The following is a 16,870-nucleotide window of genomic DNA, read 5'->3' as shown; positions in this document are numbered from 1 at the left end:
TGGAATGGTGGTGCCTGGCTGCACCCATGTGACTAGATGCCCCCTTTTCATATCAGATGTGGTGACAGGGGTATTCTTAATAGTAGCAATAGCGGAGGGAGGTAAGGGCATGCAGGGCTGTCTAGTGTGCCAGATGTTGCTACAGAGCTTCCAAGAAACTCTGTAGCAAAGGGTGGGTCAATTTGACCTACAGTAAAGCCCCTTTGTGCCAGGATTGGACTGGGACTGGTGGATTGGTATCCAGTCTGCCTGATCCTGGCCTGGGGTACTGACCTGCTTTATCTGAACATGATGCATGGCTGGTGGGAACACGGGACTTTTGGCCCATGCAGACAGCCCCTTAGTTTTGAACAGACATGTATAAGATTGCACTGTGAGAAACCATCTGTAAATTTCTTGGGAATCCTCTGAATGGGCAACCTCTTGACTTCTTAGTCTTAACTTATCTTGAACTATTGCATCTAGCTCTAATTTAACTTTAAAATGAATACCATTTTGCAAAGTGTAATCTGTGGCAGCAAATATAGAATCCTCTTAAATAACCACCTGTCATTGTAATTTTTTTAAAGTGCAAGAGATCCTTTAAATTGACAACAAAACTGTTTTGGGTGTAACACAACGAAAAGTTATTTCCTGCTTTAAGATTTCAAATGCTCTATATTTTAATCTAAAAACATTTTATAATTTCAATTTGGTTTTTTGTTATGAGCAGAATACAAATAAATTCAGATAAATAACATGTATTTTTGACTTGACAACCTACTTTTGGAGTCCCAGACAAGCAGCACACAGAAGACATTTCATAAGTCTGTAATAGACCAAAGTGGTTGACAGGCTGTATAAGATTCTTTTTGGATGACAAACTGAGCAGGCCAAGTTTAAATCAACAGCATTTTTAACCCTAATGCTTTTAACTTAAATGGGGAGAGGAGGAGAGGCATAAAGGAGTACAGAGAACACTATATATAAAACCACTAAGGAATAAAATCAATGCATAGTTGCTATTTATTCCTTTTTTAACCATTTAGTTCCAAAACCTACATCTATGATAAATTCCTGTCTTCTGTAGCATTTGATGGTCTACTGACTTTGCTTTAGTGTACAATCAACTGCAGCAGCTATTAGTTTTCAGATTCACATGTTTGGTCACTCTGGTCAGAAACCAGGAACGGAAGTTTAAAACGAACTTCTAAAAAAATCCCATCACTTACGGTGACTAGGTCTAATGGCGTTTGTCCTTCCTGGTTTTTCAGAGTAGGATCAGCTCCATGTGCCAATAATAAGGCACAAAGCTGTGTCCTTCCTTTCTGGGCTGCTTCATGCAATGGTGTGAAAGCCCATTTGTCCGTAGCATTCACACACGCATTATACTTTATAAGTAAAGCTGCTACATCTACGTGCTGGAAGATAAAATACATTTATGTAGTGCAACCCTGAGACAAAAAAGGCCTTTCTGTAACTTGCCTTGGGAATTCCTAAAAAGTGAACAGGACAAAATAAATCCCATCAAAGCAAAGAGGGTAGTTCAGAACATTCAAGTCTAGCAATCTTTACCTATAGGTTATTACTTCATTAAAAATGACCATGGCTGGTAGCTGTGTCTATGCAAGGAGGCAGATTCATACAAACCATTTCAGAATAAATTGCAAGGACTCATGGGGGTGGAGGTGTCCTCCTTTTTGTATCTTCTTTAAAGTCCCATTTTTCCTAGCATTACACTACTATCCCATTGGGATTAAAGAACTGAGTTAGACACAAGCAATCTCTATACCTTATATCAGATAGAACAGGGAAGCCATTTTTAGAAAGAACTTGCGGCTTTCTCAGAAATTAGAGTAAATAGCCTTGTATTTTTAACAAGTGAATCAATATTACTTTGAATACACAAAATTTAAAAAGTACACAAAATTATGCATGATATGACCAGTGAAGTGATAGTCAGAGAGCTATATACTGTATTCTCTAAGAACCTACAAAATGTAAATAGGCAAATGAATACCATCTGGCTCAAAACCAGCACTGCGTCAGAGAAAGAGATGGATAGTAACTGAAGAAAATAAACTACACAAAAGGATGCTTGCAACACTAAGATTATAATTTGATCTAGTAGGACATGAGGAATGACTAGAAGGCTCTATCCTGTCAAACATTAGCAAACTATTGCAGATTTCAGTATAGTGATATGTATTCAGAGTCAGTCAATTCTGTTTCAGATCTATTGAAATCCATGGGACAAATTAAATTATTTAAATGAGACTGAACCATGACTGATCTGTATGAGTACAACTCTGAAATACTCTATTATTTTATCTGGTGTCAGGAAAATCAGTGGCTTAGAGAAACAAGGCTGACTCCAAGCTCGCCACACCATGCATACAGCACTACAGTAATTTGTTCCTTGGGATTTGCACACGTTCTGTCCATCAAAGCAAATTGACTACCACACTTCAGCACAGGTTCACAAAATGCTCTATCAGATGGCTATCAAAGTTTTTCTTTTTCATCTGGCTGTCTCCAGCCTTCCAGAAAACTGGACCACCATTATCTCTATATGGTAGCCTACAATGGAGGGACAGAGCTCATGCAAGGGGAACACCCAATGGCCTGAGGATAAACTGCAATCTGAGGTGTCCAGTTTATACTCCATGCTTTTAAACTTATACAATCCTTTCCCCATATTTATATGAAAACATTTGAACAAGCAGGAGATTCAACGCCATGGGTAATTTACAACACTATGAAAAGCATGCCATGGGTGTTACCTAGCTTGATGGTCACAACAAAACATTCAGAATGTATCACATGATCTGTTCTACTGACCATCCTATATTTATGGTTTATATCCTGACTTTTCTTTCCAAAAATGCCATGGTAGTATTGAGCACTCATCACTCCATTTTTACACTCAGAACAAATTAATTTACTGTTTCTTTGTCTTTCCTTTTATACTAGTTAGTATTATTTTAGAGATGTTTTAAATCTTGTAATGTTGGTGTTTCACATTGTGCGGCACTGGGCAGGCTTTATTTTTATTTTATTTGACATCTACTATGTAAAGCACTGTGCAAATTTTACAGCACTCTATAAATAAATGTTAATAATAATAATAAGAAGAAGAACTCAGTGAAATAGGCTAGGCTGAAAGATAGTGACTGGCACAAGATCACCCAGTCAGCTTGACAGCTGATAGGGGATGTAAATCTCTTCATTCCATGACCGCAACATCACACTATAATCTCCACAGTCATGTTTTAGTCACAAAATTGTGAAACAGTATAGAGATTTGTGCAGCCAACATGCAAAGAGTACTTGTTTTGCCAATAAAATGTTTCACTATATACTAAACTGATATAAAGCAGAGAGAACTGTATTATGATACAGACTAAGAGACAAGTTTAATGCAATTCAACGGTTAAGGAATAATGAGATCCATCTCCTCAAAAGCTGACATTCTAAACCTGTGTTCATAGGTGAGCCATTGACTGTGCCTATGCACCACCTTTATTCTGAGCACTGGAAAAACCATATAGAATCAGTCACAAACCTGCATTATTGCTCTAAAGAAACAGTCCTTCTATAACAGGGGTGGGGAACCTCCAGGTTCTGATGAACTACCATTCTCATCATGCCTCACCACCAGCCAAGCTGAAGGAAGTTTTAGCCAGGCTCATGAGGGTTTGGTTGCACCTGCTCCCCTTATGGTAATGCTACTCCACATGTTGACCTAATTTGGGCTGTACACTAATCTAGGATCAGAGAGCGGGGGGGGGGGAGAGGAAATAATTTAACCTATCCCGCATGGACCTCCTTTCTTTTTAAAGCTATGCTATTAATTAAAAAGGTGTATGCTTCTATTTATTTTTTTAAGTGGTCTGTGGGCCTGGGCGGATGGGTTAGGAAAGCAAGGGGACCTGCTACTGCTATGCTCTCCTTACCAAAATGGGGTGCCTGGCCATTTGTATGCAATCAGGTGGCCCATTTTCACATCAAATACAGGGATCTAGTCACTGGCAGAGACACAGGGGAAAGATAAGGAATGGATGGGGCATCTATACTGCTGGAGTTTGCCACAGTTTCTGGGAAACTCCATGGCAAACTAGCGGTCAAACTGACCTGGGTTAAGGTCCATTTATCCCATGATTGGCCCAGACCATATTTGATCTGCCAAGATATGGCCATATCCAGGGTTTGGGTCTGTGCTATCCAAACAGAATGACATGAGGCTGGGGGAAACACAGGCTTTTGGGCTGCTGGGGGCAGGCTGTAACAGTTAGCTTAGAGGGCACTGTTTCTAGTTTGGATGTCTCTGCTCTATAATTTTTTTATTCAGTCACTGAAAAAAGATGCTATTTTCCATGTACAGAGTTAAACTAATCTGTTTAGATTATATTTCTCTCCACTTCCTTGCTTCTACTCAATTTAGGGGAAAATGAAAAGACAATCCTGTGGTCAAATAAACATGGTCTCTCTTGGTTCAACCATTCACTTCTTTCTATTGTATTCAAAGCAAGAGGGGAATGTATGTAAGCATTTCTGTTCCCATTCCAGGATCAGGGAGGGGAAGGAATACCACTTGAACAAGGGTCCAGATCCATATGTCAGCTCTATCAAAAAAGTAATGAACACAGTAGATGTAAACAATCTTTTAAAATGAACACAGCAACACAATCCTATATGTTTTATATCTCGCTGTTGACAATCTATGTCTGTTATGAAACTGCCAGTCCAACAGGTGATTATTATTACACAGTTATTTTTTAAAGAGCAAAAAGGAACTAACAGAGATCCTACCAAGCTAATATACAGCTTCAGGATTTCTATAGTGCTAAAGATTTTAAGAGGCTTACCCCATAGGACGCTGCATTGTGTAGAGGAATGAGACCCCCCTTGTCCTGTGCATTTACATCAGCTCCATGCTGTAACAGGTATTCCGCAACCTCTAAATTATTGTATCCAGCTAGCACAGAGTGAGACAAGAATATTTTAATGGATTATGATATGGTGCTTGAAAAAGTTAATCATAAGTAACTGTTTTTTTTTAATAACCTGTTCTTTTCTTTTTTGAGAAGTGCAGAGCATAGACAGTTGTATCCATGCAGCCAATCAGAACTGCTTTTCAGATTAGAGCAGAGTTGCTCAAAGGCAGGGTACATGCTTAGTACACAAAAAACTCCAAGATCAACCCTTTGCTTCTCCAAGTACAGAGTATGTTAAGAAAGAAGAGCTGGGAACAACCTCTGTCCAAGACCGTGAGAAACTGCAGCTCATTAGAGTAGACCAGGGGTAGGCAACCTACGGCCAGCGGGCCGGATCCGGCCCACCGAGGCCTTCCCACCGGCCCCTGCGCAGTCCTGCTGCCGATCGCCCCGTTTTTCTGCTGCTCTGGGCACCATTTTGTTTTTCAAAATGGCGCCGCCCATCTAGGAGGCCCGGTGCAGCCCCTGGAGCACTCCAACAGGGCTCCAGGGGCTGCAGCAGGCCTGCAGCAGGCTCCACCTCGCCCTCCGCCCTCCTCCTCCTCCTCCCTAAAAGCAGGGAAAGGAGGAGAGGCAGGAGTGCAGAGCGAGGGAGAAAGGGAGCCAGAGCCACAGCGAGGCAAGAGAGGTTGGTTCATTGGGGAGGGGGTTAGCTGAAGCTACACCAACTACTTGTGGCTTTCTGGGTTGAGCCAGTGCATGCTTGCTGCCTTTAATTTTGAATTGCATTTTAGCAATTTCCATGCCTGTAACTTTAATATTATTATTATGATTATTATTATTATTTACTTGCCCTTGGTGTACTTTCTGCAAAATTCCCTCTCAATGAGAAAGAGGAAGAGGAGGAGTGTGACTTTCCAAAGTGCATTTCTGTGTATTTTTGGTGCATTTATTGCTGAAAGGTCTGCTGTAACAATGATAGTAGTGGTGATGATGACGATGATGCTTCGGTGGAAGCTCCGCCCTCGAAGGGTGGAAGCTCCACCCCCGGCTTCGGCCCCCCAGTTGTCTGAGGGACAGCAACCTGGCCCCTGGCTCAAAAAGGTTGCCTACCCCTGGAGTAGACATTATTAAGCAAGATGGACCAACAACCTGATTAAGTGTAAAGCAACTTCATATAAATCCATGATGTAATCCTTCCAAGTGTACAAGTTTGGAATATAATTGGACCTGCACTAACCCTATCCGAAAGTTGCTGTTAACTGCTATTTTGATAACAATTTATCAACTTTTTTGTAATGATTTATCAAGAACATTATAATTTCAGAGTGCTCAGAAGAAGCTATAGTTCTAGTCCAGGACAACTCTTTATCATTTAAAGAAATACCAACCTGCTAAATGTAATGGTGTGGAATGCCGGCCTTGTGTATCACGGCAATTTACATTATCAGGAGAACACAGTTTCTTCACCCGAGCCAAACAGCCCTTCTTTGCAGCATCTAGCAAAGCTGCATCTCCTCTAAGAAGATCCTGAATATCTGTATCGCCATCTTTAACAAGATCAAGTGGGGTATTCCCATCTCTGTTTTTCTTTGTGGGATCAGCTCCATGCTGCGTTAATAAGATGGTAGAAAGAATTATGTACAATAATTTCCATAATTTAAAAAAAAAAGGCTAAGCAGAAACACATCTGGTGTTTGTTCCATTATTTCAGCTGATTATTTCTGCTCCTATTCACAGATTTTGATATATACCGTATTTTCCGGCCTATAAGACGACTTTTGAACCCCTTTAAATCTTCTGAAAAATTGGGGGTCGTCTTATACGCCCCGTATGAGGAGGCCGGAGGGAAACTTTATGGGCCGGCACGCGCGCGACCAACGCCAGCTCTCCAAAGCCTCGGAGGAGGCCAGAGGCCGGTTCCATGGGCCGGCATGAGCCCGCCCAGCACTTGCCTTTGGAGGCCGGAGGCCAGAGGCCAGCCCCATGGGGAGGCGGGCGCGCGCCCAGCGCCGGCCTTCAAGGCCTGGGAGGCCGGCTCCATGGGCCGGTGCAAGCGCGCCCAGCACCGGCCTTCAAGATCTCGGAGGCCGGCTTGAAGGGGCGGCGCGAGTGCGCCCAGCGCCGGCCTTCCGAGGCTTCGGAGGCCGGCTCCATGGGCCGGTGCGAGCGCGCCCAGCGCCGGCCTTCAAGGCCTCGGAGGCCGGCTTGAAGGGGCGGCGCGATCTTGCCCAGCGCCAGCCTTCCAAGGCCTCGGAGGCCAGCACCATAGGGAGGCGGGCGCGCGCCCAGCGCCGGCTTTCAAAGGCTTCGGGTGGTCTTGTACGGCGAGTATATGGTAAACTCTATATTTTTCTTTAAATAGTTGGAGGGTCGTCTTATACGCCCCGTCGCCTTATACACCGGAAAATACGGTACTAAGGATTAATTCTCAATATTTAACATGCATCTTAAAAGTTATCAGATATTAGACCTCTCAGATGCAAATTGCTATACTGATATATGCTTCAGTTTTCCATGAAACTTACTTGTAGAAGGAGCTTGCAAATTTCATATTTTCCTTTTGCCGCAGCTTCATGTAAAGGAGTGAACTTCCACAAATCAGCCACATTGACAACTGCACCATGTTTAACAAGTAGTTCAGCCACTTCATAGTGTCCATAAGAACATGCATTATGCAAAGGAACAAGACCTCTGAAAATATTAAGGAAACATTCCTTAGCTAACGATACAGTTTATGTGTGCGTCATTCTGTCAGCAAGAAATCTTAATTCTAGTTAATACTTTCAAGGTCTTCAAATTATTTTATGGCTGTATAAGTCTCAAAGTGGGAAACAAAAGCTTGAAGATGTCTAAGGAAACATTTAGCGAATGAAGAACTAGTATGTGGATGGGTAAAAAATGTTTGTCACCCATAAGCTTCCCATTAGATTTGCCTGTTCTCACATTAGTGATAGAACACATAGTTCTCAAGATCAACATAATACTTACATAACATTCCTAAATCGTATTATGCAACTTTTGAAGTTGCTATAAACCCAAAGTTGCATTCTCTTACACTGGGTTTGTCTGCACATGCTGAAAGGAATGGCCCCACCCAGTTTTGAAACCCACACGTGCAGACGACACACGTGGTTGAAACATAAGGAAACCAGACCCAAGCTGTGTTGTGAGGTTTAACACCAGAGCAAAATAAATCCTAGATTGTTCCAGTTCAAGCCGGAAAGAATGGACTAGTGCATTGGTGTTTTGACTGAATGCTAGTGCAGAGATGCGGGAGGGGCCAGGTGGCTGCGGGCACCAATGCTGGCCATAGTATTTTTTTTTGTTGCCCACCTGTGAACTGATCACACAAGCCCACATGTGATCAACTGCAGCATCAAACCATCGCACACCCCATGAAGTGAAATAATGACAAACATACCATATTACTAACAATAAAATGGATTTAACAAAAATGTTAAGCTGCTGCTGGCACAGTGTCTGTGTGCTCATGTACATGCATTTGTGGGACATCAGAAAAAATAATGGCACGGTGCAGTCTGTCGTCCGAATTGCTCCATTATGGCAGGTTCATCAGAGCAGCGGGAAGGGGGAACAGTGCAGACTACGCATCAGTTGTCAGACCACTGTGGAATCGCTATGGTCAGCAGGTTTTCCCTGAAAACTGGGAACCCCAGGGACTGTATTTTACCCTCCATCTGCTTTTGGCCACAGTGAGAATGTAACAAAACACAATTAGTGCTGTTATAAAGCACAGCAAACTGAAAGTAGAGGAGTGTAGACACTTTAATGAACCTTGTATGAGTTCACACACTAGGGTGGGCCTGTGCAGCCACATAAAACTCAAGTCAGAAATGTATCAACTATATAGCAACATCAAAAATAATCCCCAACCCATCTATTAGAGTTGGATATTTGCAAAGGTGAAAACTACAATACTTACCCTTTGTCTTTTGCATGAACATCAGCACCATGCTGCAGAAGATATTCAACCACAGACACCCTATTATATCCTGCTGCAAAGTGAAGTGGTGTGGACTGACGCCCTTCAATATCTCGGCAATTCACACTTTGTACTGTACATAACTTCTGTGGAGTGTAACAGAATTACATATTTGTACATAAGAAGCAAAAAAACAAAACAAAACAAAAACTCCAAGGATTGCAAGTGATTATCATCTTGTTAAAATGTCTTGGATCCCATCTCAGGAGACAGGCGTGGTATGAAGTCAATAATAAAATAAAATTTGCACAGTCAAATTTCTGTTTCCTCAGAGTTGTCTCTGCTTTTAATTAAAAGAACAAATTAATATTTGACTTTTTTCCTTGTGTATGAGCATGCATGATACTGACAAACAATGAATGATGTAGACTTTATATTCTATAGTTTCAGAAAATTTAACAATGTTTATCTTACTTTTACTGTGTCCATATCTCCTGCTTTTGCAGCTTCCAATAATTGTCGGTCTGCTTCTGAATTGCCCAAAGGAATACCTTCTGCAAAAGAAATAAATATACAACTATGTACTATATTTATATACCAACATAAACAATTAAGAGTAAGTGATCTTTTAGCAGTAATCCTCAAGCTAGAAAACTAAGAGTTTGGGTGGTCAATCTATAAGATATAGCTACCCAAAACATATGGGATACAAACTACTATATATACTCATCTATAAATCTAAAAATTTATGCCCAAAAATTATCCCCCAAATCCTAGGTCACCTTATTTATGGGTCAATATGGTAATGTGAAAGCAACTCTTTCAGATTTCCCCATGCAGTTTCTTTTTGTCCTGAGTCAAGCAGATACAGTTCTTGGTGATTGACTGATTGCTGATTAACAGGCTCTCTCCCACCCGCACACTTAGCTGTCTCTGGAGAGAAGGCTGAAACATTGAATTGATTTCTGCTTCCACCCTGCCGCTTGCATACACACACTGAAAGAGCCTCCAAGTTTTACACTCAACCTATCCACGGGTCATGTCAAAATCCATAATTTTGTCCCAAAACTTGCCCTTGACTTATACATGAGGTTGACTTACAGTTGGGTATATACCAGGTAGATGTACCAAAATTATTAGCAATCTGAACTGACCAAGTGAGATAGAGTCTTGTTTACAATGCCAGTTACCTACAGAGCTAGCAGTTCGGGTAAATGGAGGAAACAGGTAATTATGCTCTACCCACACAAAATGGAAAGAGTGGGAGGAAATATGATCTTCCCACCATTAACTGTATTTAAGAACTAAGTGAGGCCAAGCATATGCATCTACTGTGTAAAATCAAAGCATATGCATCTACTGTGTAAAATCAATCTGTAATTAACTGACTATAGTAATTTTTTAAAAGTTGCTCCAGAACTTTCTTCCACAGAAGAAGTTAAGTCCTCAAAGAATTACGGTTTCAGACCAAGCTTTCATTCCACTGATTGTAAATTCTCTTTCTGTCCTAATGGTGACATTCTTTCACAATGCCAGTATAAGACAAATAGAGAGAAAACTTGTGTGTATGTGGAGGGAGGAGGAAATCTCAGTATTACCTTGTAATAACTGCTGGATACTTTCATTTCCCATCTGAGAGGCTGTAAAACCCTGCAGTGACACAATTGATGGATCACAGCCAGAGCTCAACAGTAGCCGGCATGTCTGCAGATGGCCACAGTGTGCTGCTCTATGAAGAGATGTCTGGCCAAGATTGTCCAAAGCATTGACCTGGAGATTATAACACAACTTTAAGAACACAATTTCCCCCCAAAGGAACTAGAGTACATAGTATCTTTTTCTTCAGAAGAATCTACAACTACAATATAGAACAAAAAGAGATCCTGTGACATCTTTGAGATAAGATCCTGTTGCATACCAATCCAGACGAATACAGATATGTCCCTGCAATATAGTGCTAACTTACAAAATTGCCAGCATTGACAGACACCTTCAAATTCAGAGGCCAACAAACCTCACATAATAATTTACAAATGTGTATGTTATTTATTTTTAATTACAAACTGTAGCATGCTTGATTACACAAAAAGCAATACATACCTTTGCTTCATGTTTCACAAGTACTTCTATAACATCACTATGAGCTTTTTCTGATGCCACATGGAGAGGTGTCAGGAAGCTTTAAAAAACAACAAAAGTTACAGTGGTTACAGTTGCCATGTAGTTGCCATTTTGGAAGACTGACTGGCTAAAATCCAATATTGCCAGTAGGTATGCACTTTTCTGATAGGACTTCCTTCCCCTTCCCACTTCAGCCCTCTGTATGCCCAAATACCCTGGTGTGGTTTCCTAGCCTTCTGGATCAGATTTTGATGGGTAAAGGGTTGCAGTGTGTATGTGTGGGGTGGGAGGACTCATCCCTTCCTCTCCCATTGATTACTGCCCTTTGTTTATCACTTGTAAGACTGCAGTAGATACAGCATGAAAGTAAGAGAAATGTGTCCAAATTCCCATTTATTCATGAAGCTCCATGGCTGGGTAGTTTTAGAGAAACCACTGTTTCTCAAAACAACCTATCTCAGAGTGACTTTGATGATAAAATGGAAGTGGTGGGATGCTGAGATAAAATGTGAAATGGAAACTCACTCTTTTGTCTTCTCATTGATACTGGCTCCTTTACGCAGAAGTAGCTCACAGACTTGTTTTCTCTTGGGATATGGAGATGCAACAGCACAGTGCTAAAAAATAATGATTATTTTGTATGTTATTATTTTGTATATCACTTGTTGCAAAAATAAATAAATAAATAAATAAATAAATAAATAAATAAATAAATAAATGAAACTCTAAGATTAAGTACTCTAAAGTCACCAGATCTCATCTGATCTTGGAAGCTAAGCAGGATCGGCAATAGTTGGCATTTGGATAGGTCTGTAGGCTATATTTTAGAGGAAGGAACAGAAAAACCACTTCTGAGTAATCCTTGTCTAAGAAAACTCTATGAAATTAATGGAGTTGTCATAAGTAGATAGGCAACCTGAAGGCACATAGACACACAAGACTATTTGCTGATCACCTTTGCTTTTGACAAAGACATATATACCACTATAATCCCAAATGCTTGAACGTAATTCAGCCCTAGTGGGGAAAATTCTGACACTACATTGTTATTTGAAAAGAATGTTTAAGTAAGACACGTGTGTATTAATTTTAAAAAATGGTAACATTTAAATTAGGTGCAACTAACACATACAAAGGTAAAACATTCTAAAATTAAGCACATCTTAACTTATTACACCAGAGAGAAAAACTTTTCCAAAATGTGACTGTTCTGTTTACAATTAGTGCATCATCATTTTTAAAATTCTCTCTTTTACATTTTCCAGATTTTTCCCATTAATAATGGAACATAACTTATTTCTTATTTTTAATATTGGGTGCTGATCTTTTTTTCTATTTTATCTACCAATCACCTATGCAGAAATAAACTAAAATGAAACAGCTTTGTATCAGGGTAATCTTACACAATGTTAAGAATTCTGTGGACAGCCAAAAAGACAAACAAATAGGTCCTAGAACAGATCAAGCCAGAAATCTCCCTGGAAGCCAAAATGAATAAACTGAGGCTGTAATACTTTAGTCACATCACGAGAAGACACGACTCATTAGAAAAAACAATAATACTAGGAAAGGTGGAGGAAAGTAGAAAATGAGGAAGGCCACATGCTAGATGGATGGACTCTGTTAAAGCAGTCATGGGTATGAATTTACAGGAACTAAGCACAGTGGAAGATAGGGAGTCTTGGAGATGCCTCATCCACAGGGTTGCCATGGAGTCAAGGGCAATTAACAACAGTAACAAATTCTTATAGGTTTTACTTGGTTGCTGGAAATAGCTGGATTCATTCCCTTCACCTTTGCATTTTCTAGATGTTCTGGATTCAACCCCAGCCATTAACGGTCAGAGACTTATGGAGTTGTCAATGAAAATATTCTGGCATAAAGCAGCTTGGAGAGGGCTGGATTACTCTTTACGTTACAGAACCACTAGCTGGATCTAAATACTGTCTATTGAGCCTTTGTTTGTAGTTTTTGACCACTCTGCCTGCTTTTGACTTTTGTGGTACAACTCAACTTTTCATGTTAAGACAACCTGCAAAAAAAAAAAGTTCCTCAGCTATGTTTTATATTTTGCCTCCCTTTCTTTTGTTACCGTAATACCTAAACTCATACTGCTTGTGAAATCATCTCAAGAAGTATTCTGCTCCAATTTTAAATGCTTTTTGGAAAAATTCCATCTAGCTAGGGCATTCTTTAACTAGGTCTTCTCAAATTTCCCAGTCCTCTCCTGTGAAGGCTTTCACTGCCTGGAGTTTGGGTTTCAGTGGGTAAGTTTTTGGCTTGACACTGAAATTTCTGCACTTCCCTGTTTGCCTTATCTGCATTCTGCTGAGGCTGTTCTCTCTCATTTCCCTCTTCCTATGAGTAATTAATTGCACCTGAAGACTCATGGCATTGCTAGGTGATTTGCTACCCAGCTGCCTCACTACTGATATCTCTGCAGCTGAAGGGGATAGAACAGTTGTGGTAATCTGTGACACCCTGCTAGAGGATGTTAAAACTGTATGGGTACTAAGAATAGTTCAAAAAGGTGGAGTAGTTGTATTTTCAAAAGTGAGGTAACACTGATATGTTAACTGCTTAGTTTAGCAAATACATAAATATCATTTACTGTATCTAGAATATAGATGGCAGAAACAATATATTACCAAGGCAGTTTCATGAGTTTGGGGATGTTTGAAGTTTATAATCTCAAGAGAGAGATGTTTTTTGACTCGAGCTACATCAGATTCCCTTGCAGCTTGCAGCAATGAATGCCCCTTGAATTCATCTAGAAGAGAACACAAGTTTCATATGACTATTGTAAAATATTTTGTTTCTTTCAATTTCCCACAGAAATCTTTCCACCAAGCATCCATATAAGTTTCTATTGGCATGTATATTCCTGAAATCAAACAGTATATGCAGGAGTCAGATTCTTTTTTCAGTAAGATACTTTCCTTCTTGGTAGGCAGTTACCTTCATTAGTTTTTGAAGAGACTAAAGTATTATGTTTTAATTATGCCAGTAAGATTTTTAGTATGTTGTGGCAAACACTATCTTACTATTACTTATTTAACTGCATAGTTCCAACCAATATTTTGCATCAAAATCTGCTCAGAGATAAAATTGCCCTGTAATGCATGTGGTCATAAATTATTATTATTATTATTATTATTATTAACTTTTATTTATAAAGCGCTGTAAATTTACACAGTGCTGTACATAAATTTTTTAGTCAGACGGTTCCCTGCCCTCAGGCTTACAATCTATAAATGAGTAAGACTTCTTAAAATGTTATAGCCACCATCTTATAAGAAGACAAAGGATCTCTCATTTCTATTCAAAACTGGTAAGAAACTTATATTCTGAACAATCGACATCCTATTTTTCTTTTCCTTCTACTGGCTGGCAAAGACCTTTTTATTCAAGCTAGGCTGCTGTGAAGTAGGTTATAACAGACTAGGCTCTGTTATTTTTATTTAAAAATACTGTTACTGTTATTAGCTACTTTATGTGATTGTTTTGACACAAAAGCAAAATAGAAATGTAATACATAAAATATTCTCTGTACTCACATGCCAACCGTTCTTTTAACTGAGGTGTTGGGGCCAAGTCAATTGTACTTTTGTTATGGCAGTTCAATAATGTAGGATCAGCACCATAGCTCAGCAAGAGAGAACATACTTCCACTCTATTCTTAGAAGCTGCTTCATGCAGAGGAGTGAATTGCCACAGATCCATTGCATTTACACATGCTCCATGCTGAGAGAGGAAAGGAAACCTCATATTATTTCTTCCTAGATAATATCAAAGATTTTCTATGATATTTATACTCTATCCTTTTAGAACAGGGGTTCCAAACCTGAGGTGTCTACAACCCCTAGGGGTTTGAGACGGAATTTCAGGGGGTGCAACGAAGAGTGATTTGTGTCCTTGAGTGAAGGGCCACAAGTCATAACTCAGCCACCTGGCAGTGTGTCCTGAGAAGTGGTAGAAGGTGGTTGTGTTGCATATAGCTGTCTCATTGTTTATTTAATCAAAAGAAGATAATTTTACAATTTACAATAGTGTACCATGTTTCTGATTAGATTAGAATCTAATTGCTCAATTTAAATTGGCATTTTATGCACTGAGTTAAAAGCTCATTTTTTTAAAAAAAAGTTCAGTTTGTTCACCTGTAGTATTGTATGTGGTCCAATTTCTGGTTAAAAATTAGACTTCTTCCTCTTCAAATGTGATATTAGTATCATGGGAGTTCAAACATTGACTAAGCATTCCTAGGGATGTGGGGCATAGAAAAGGGTGGAAACTACTGTTCTAGGAAAAAACCTCATGTGGTTCAACCTTAGCTTCATGGAAAAAAAGCAGATGGACTCAACCCAATGAAACAAGGAGGGGTAGCTAGACTTGTTTTCTAACTCCACTACTGGAGAAATAATATCAACAATATCCAATGATATTCATGTACAATCACAGTATTCTAAAACAATGATGGGTGACATTTACACCCATTTTGTAAATGAAAAATGTAGCTCATCTGAGTAGGAAGTATTTATCAAATATCCCTGTAAAATACTGTAAGCAGAAAATGAAATAAAACTCACAAATGCTTCCCCATAAAACTAACACACATTTAGGAGACTAACCTTTACTAAAAGTTCTGTTACTTCATAATGACCATAGGAACAAGCATTGTGAAGAGGCACCAGATCTCTGAAAAACAACAACAAATAAGCTCTGCAAAACAAATAAAACTATTCAAGAAATGTAAAGATGATTGTATTTTGTAAACCTCTGGAGAAAAAACCCACATGTTAACATAAAACAATATAGGTTATAGTAGGCTTAAAGGATTTAAATGGGGTCTTGATATAGGACTGGTTTCTTTATCTGAACTCTGAGGAGGATTATGAAATACACTTTATTGCCAGAGTTAAGAAGTGAAAAGAATGTTGGATTTCATGAAGTATATAAATGTTTATGTTGAGGACATAATGGATAACGGATAATGGGATACTATAAATACTCAACTATAAGTCCTCATGTATAAGTCAAGGATAGGTTTGGGGGGCAAAATTATGGATTTTGCCATTACCTGTGGATAAGTCGAGGGTAAAACTTGGAGGCTCCTTCAGTGTGTGTATGTGGGTGCAGAGGAAGACACTCTAATTAAGGCATTTTGCTTCAACTTTTCAACTTTGCTTTCCCCCTTCACTCCCCAGACAGCAGCAGCGAGTGCGGCTAGCGCAGGCCGGAGAGGGACTCTGTTTGTTTAACAGCAATTAATCACCCAGGACTCTTTCTGCTTGGCTCAAGAGAAAAAGAAACTCTCCATGAGAAATCTGAAAGAGCTGCTATCACATTACCATACTAACCTGTAAATAAGTTGACCTGGGATTTTGGGGTCAATTATTGGGCATAAATTTTTAGACTTATAGAACAGTATAACTATATAACAGTATATAGTTATTGGAGCTAATATTTGATTATATACAATAGCTAGTTAAGATGTAAGCTATATATGATGTGTACTAATGACATGCATAGATTAAAGAAAGAAGTGTATCTTTAGTTGCAAGCTATTTCTCTTTTCCTTTTCTTCATATGTGTGTTAACAAAATTGATGGTTCTTCAAAAGAAACATTTCTGATGAGTATATGAGAAAAAGGAAGAAGGATGAGGCTTAATTAAGATTTAGATATAGCAGTTGAGAAAGATTGGAAGTCACTTTTACTCCTTCATTTCTCTCCCCCCCTTATCTTTATCTTTTTTCACTCTTGTTAATTTTTATTTTATATCACATAACTTCAATAAAAATTTTAAAAACAAAGAAATGTAAAGATGATCAAGGATCATCTATCATTAGTATCAAACAGAAACTCCAAGTTCCTCTTACAAAACATAA

General features: G+C 39.3%; 1 protein-coding gene across 4 annotated transcripts in view; it reads right to left on the bottom strand.

Moving 5' to 3' along the window:
* TNKS2 (tankyrase 2) overlaps positions 1-16,870 on the bottom strand; it is a 54,041-nt gene that overhangs the window by 21,006 nt on the left and 16,165 nt on the right. The window contains exons 7-19 of one of the 4 annotated variants that reach the window (XM_042457694.1): positions 15,612-15,678; positions 14,541-14,727; positions 13,632-13,753; positions 11,509-11,600; positions 10,963-11,041; positions 10,461-10,632; positions 9,337-9,416; positions 8,863-9,008; positions 7,445-7,610; positions 6,308-6,527; positions 4,848-4,957; positions 1,212-1,400; positions 764-808 (exon numbers count right to left, since the gene is read on the bottom strand). In XM_042457694.1, coding sequence (XP_042313628.1) covers positions 764-808; positions 1,212-1,400; positions 4,848-4,957; positions 6,308-6,527; positions 7,445-7,610; positions 8,863-9,008; positions 9,337-9,416; positions 10,461-10,632; positions 10,963-11,041; positions 11,509-11,600; positions 13,632-13,753; positions 14,541-14,727; positions 15,612-15,678 — 1,675 coding nt within the window. The remainder of the gene's footprint in view (positions 1-763; positions 809-1,211; positions 1,401-4,847; positions 4,958-6,307; positions 6,528-7,444; positions 7,611-8,862; positions 9,009-9,336; positions 9,417-10,460; positions 10,633-10,962; positions 11,042-11,508; positions 11,601-13,631; positions 13,754-14,540; positions 14,728-15,611; positions 15,679-16,870) is intronic. The other 3 variants (XM_042457695.1, XM_042457696.1, XM_042457697.1) reach the window with 3 other exon arrangements.

Source organism: Sceloporus undulatus, chromosome 3, assembly GCF_019175285.1.
Source record: "Sceloporus undulatus isolate JIND9_A2432 ecotype Alabama chromosome 3, SceUnd_v1.1, whole genome shotgun sequence".
Classification (NCBI taxonomy): Eukaryota; Metazoa; Chordata; class Lepidosauria; order Squamata; family Phrynosomatidae; genus Sceloporus; species Sceloporus undulatus.
Note: the sequence above shows the minus strand (reverse complement) of the source record. Positions and strands in the feature narration are given on the sequence as shown.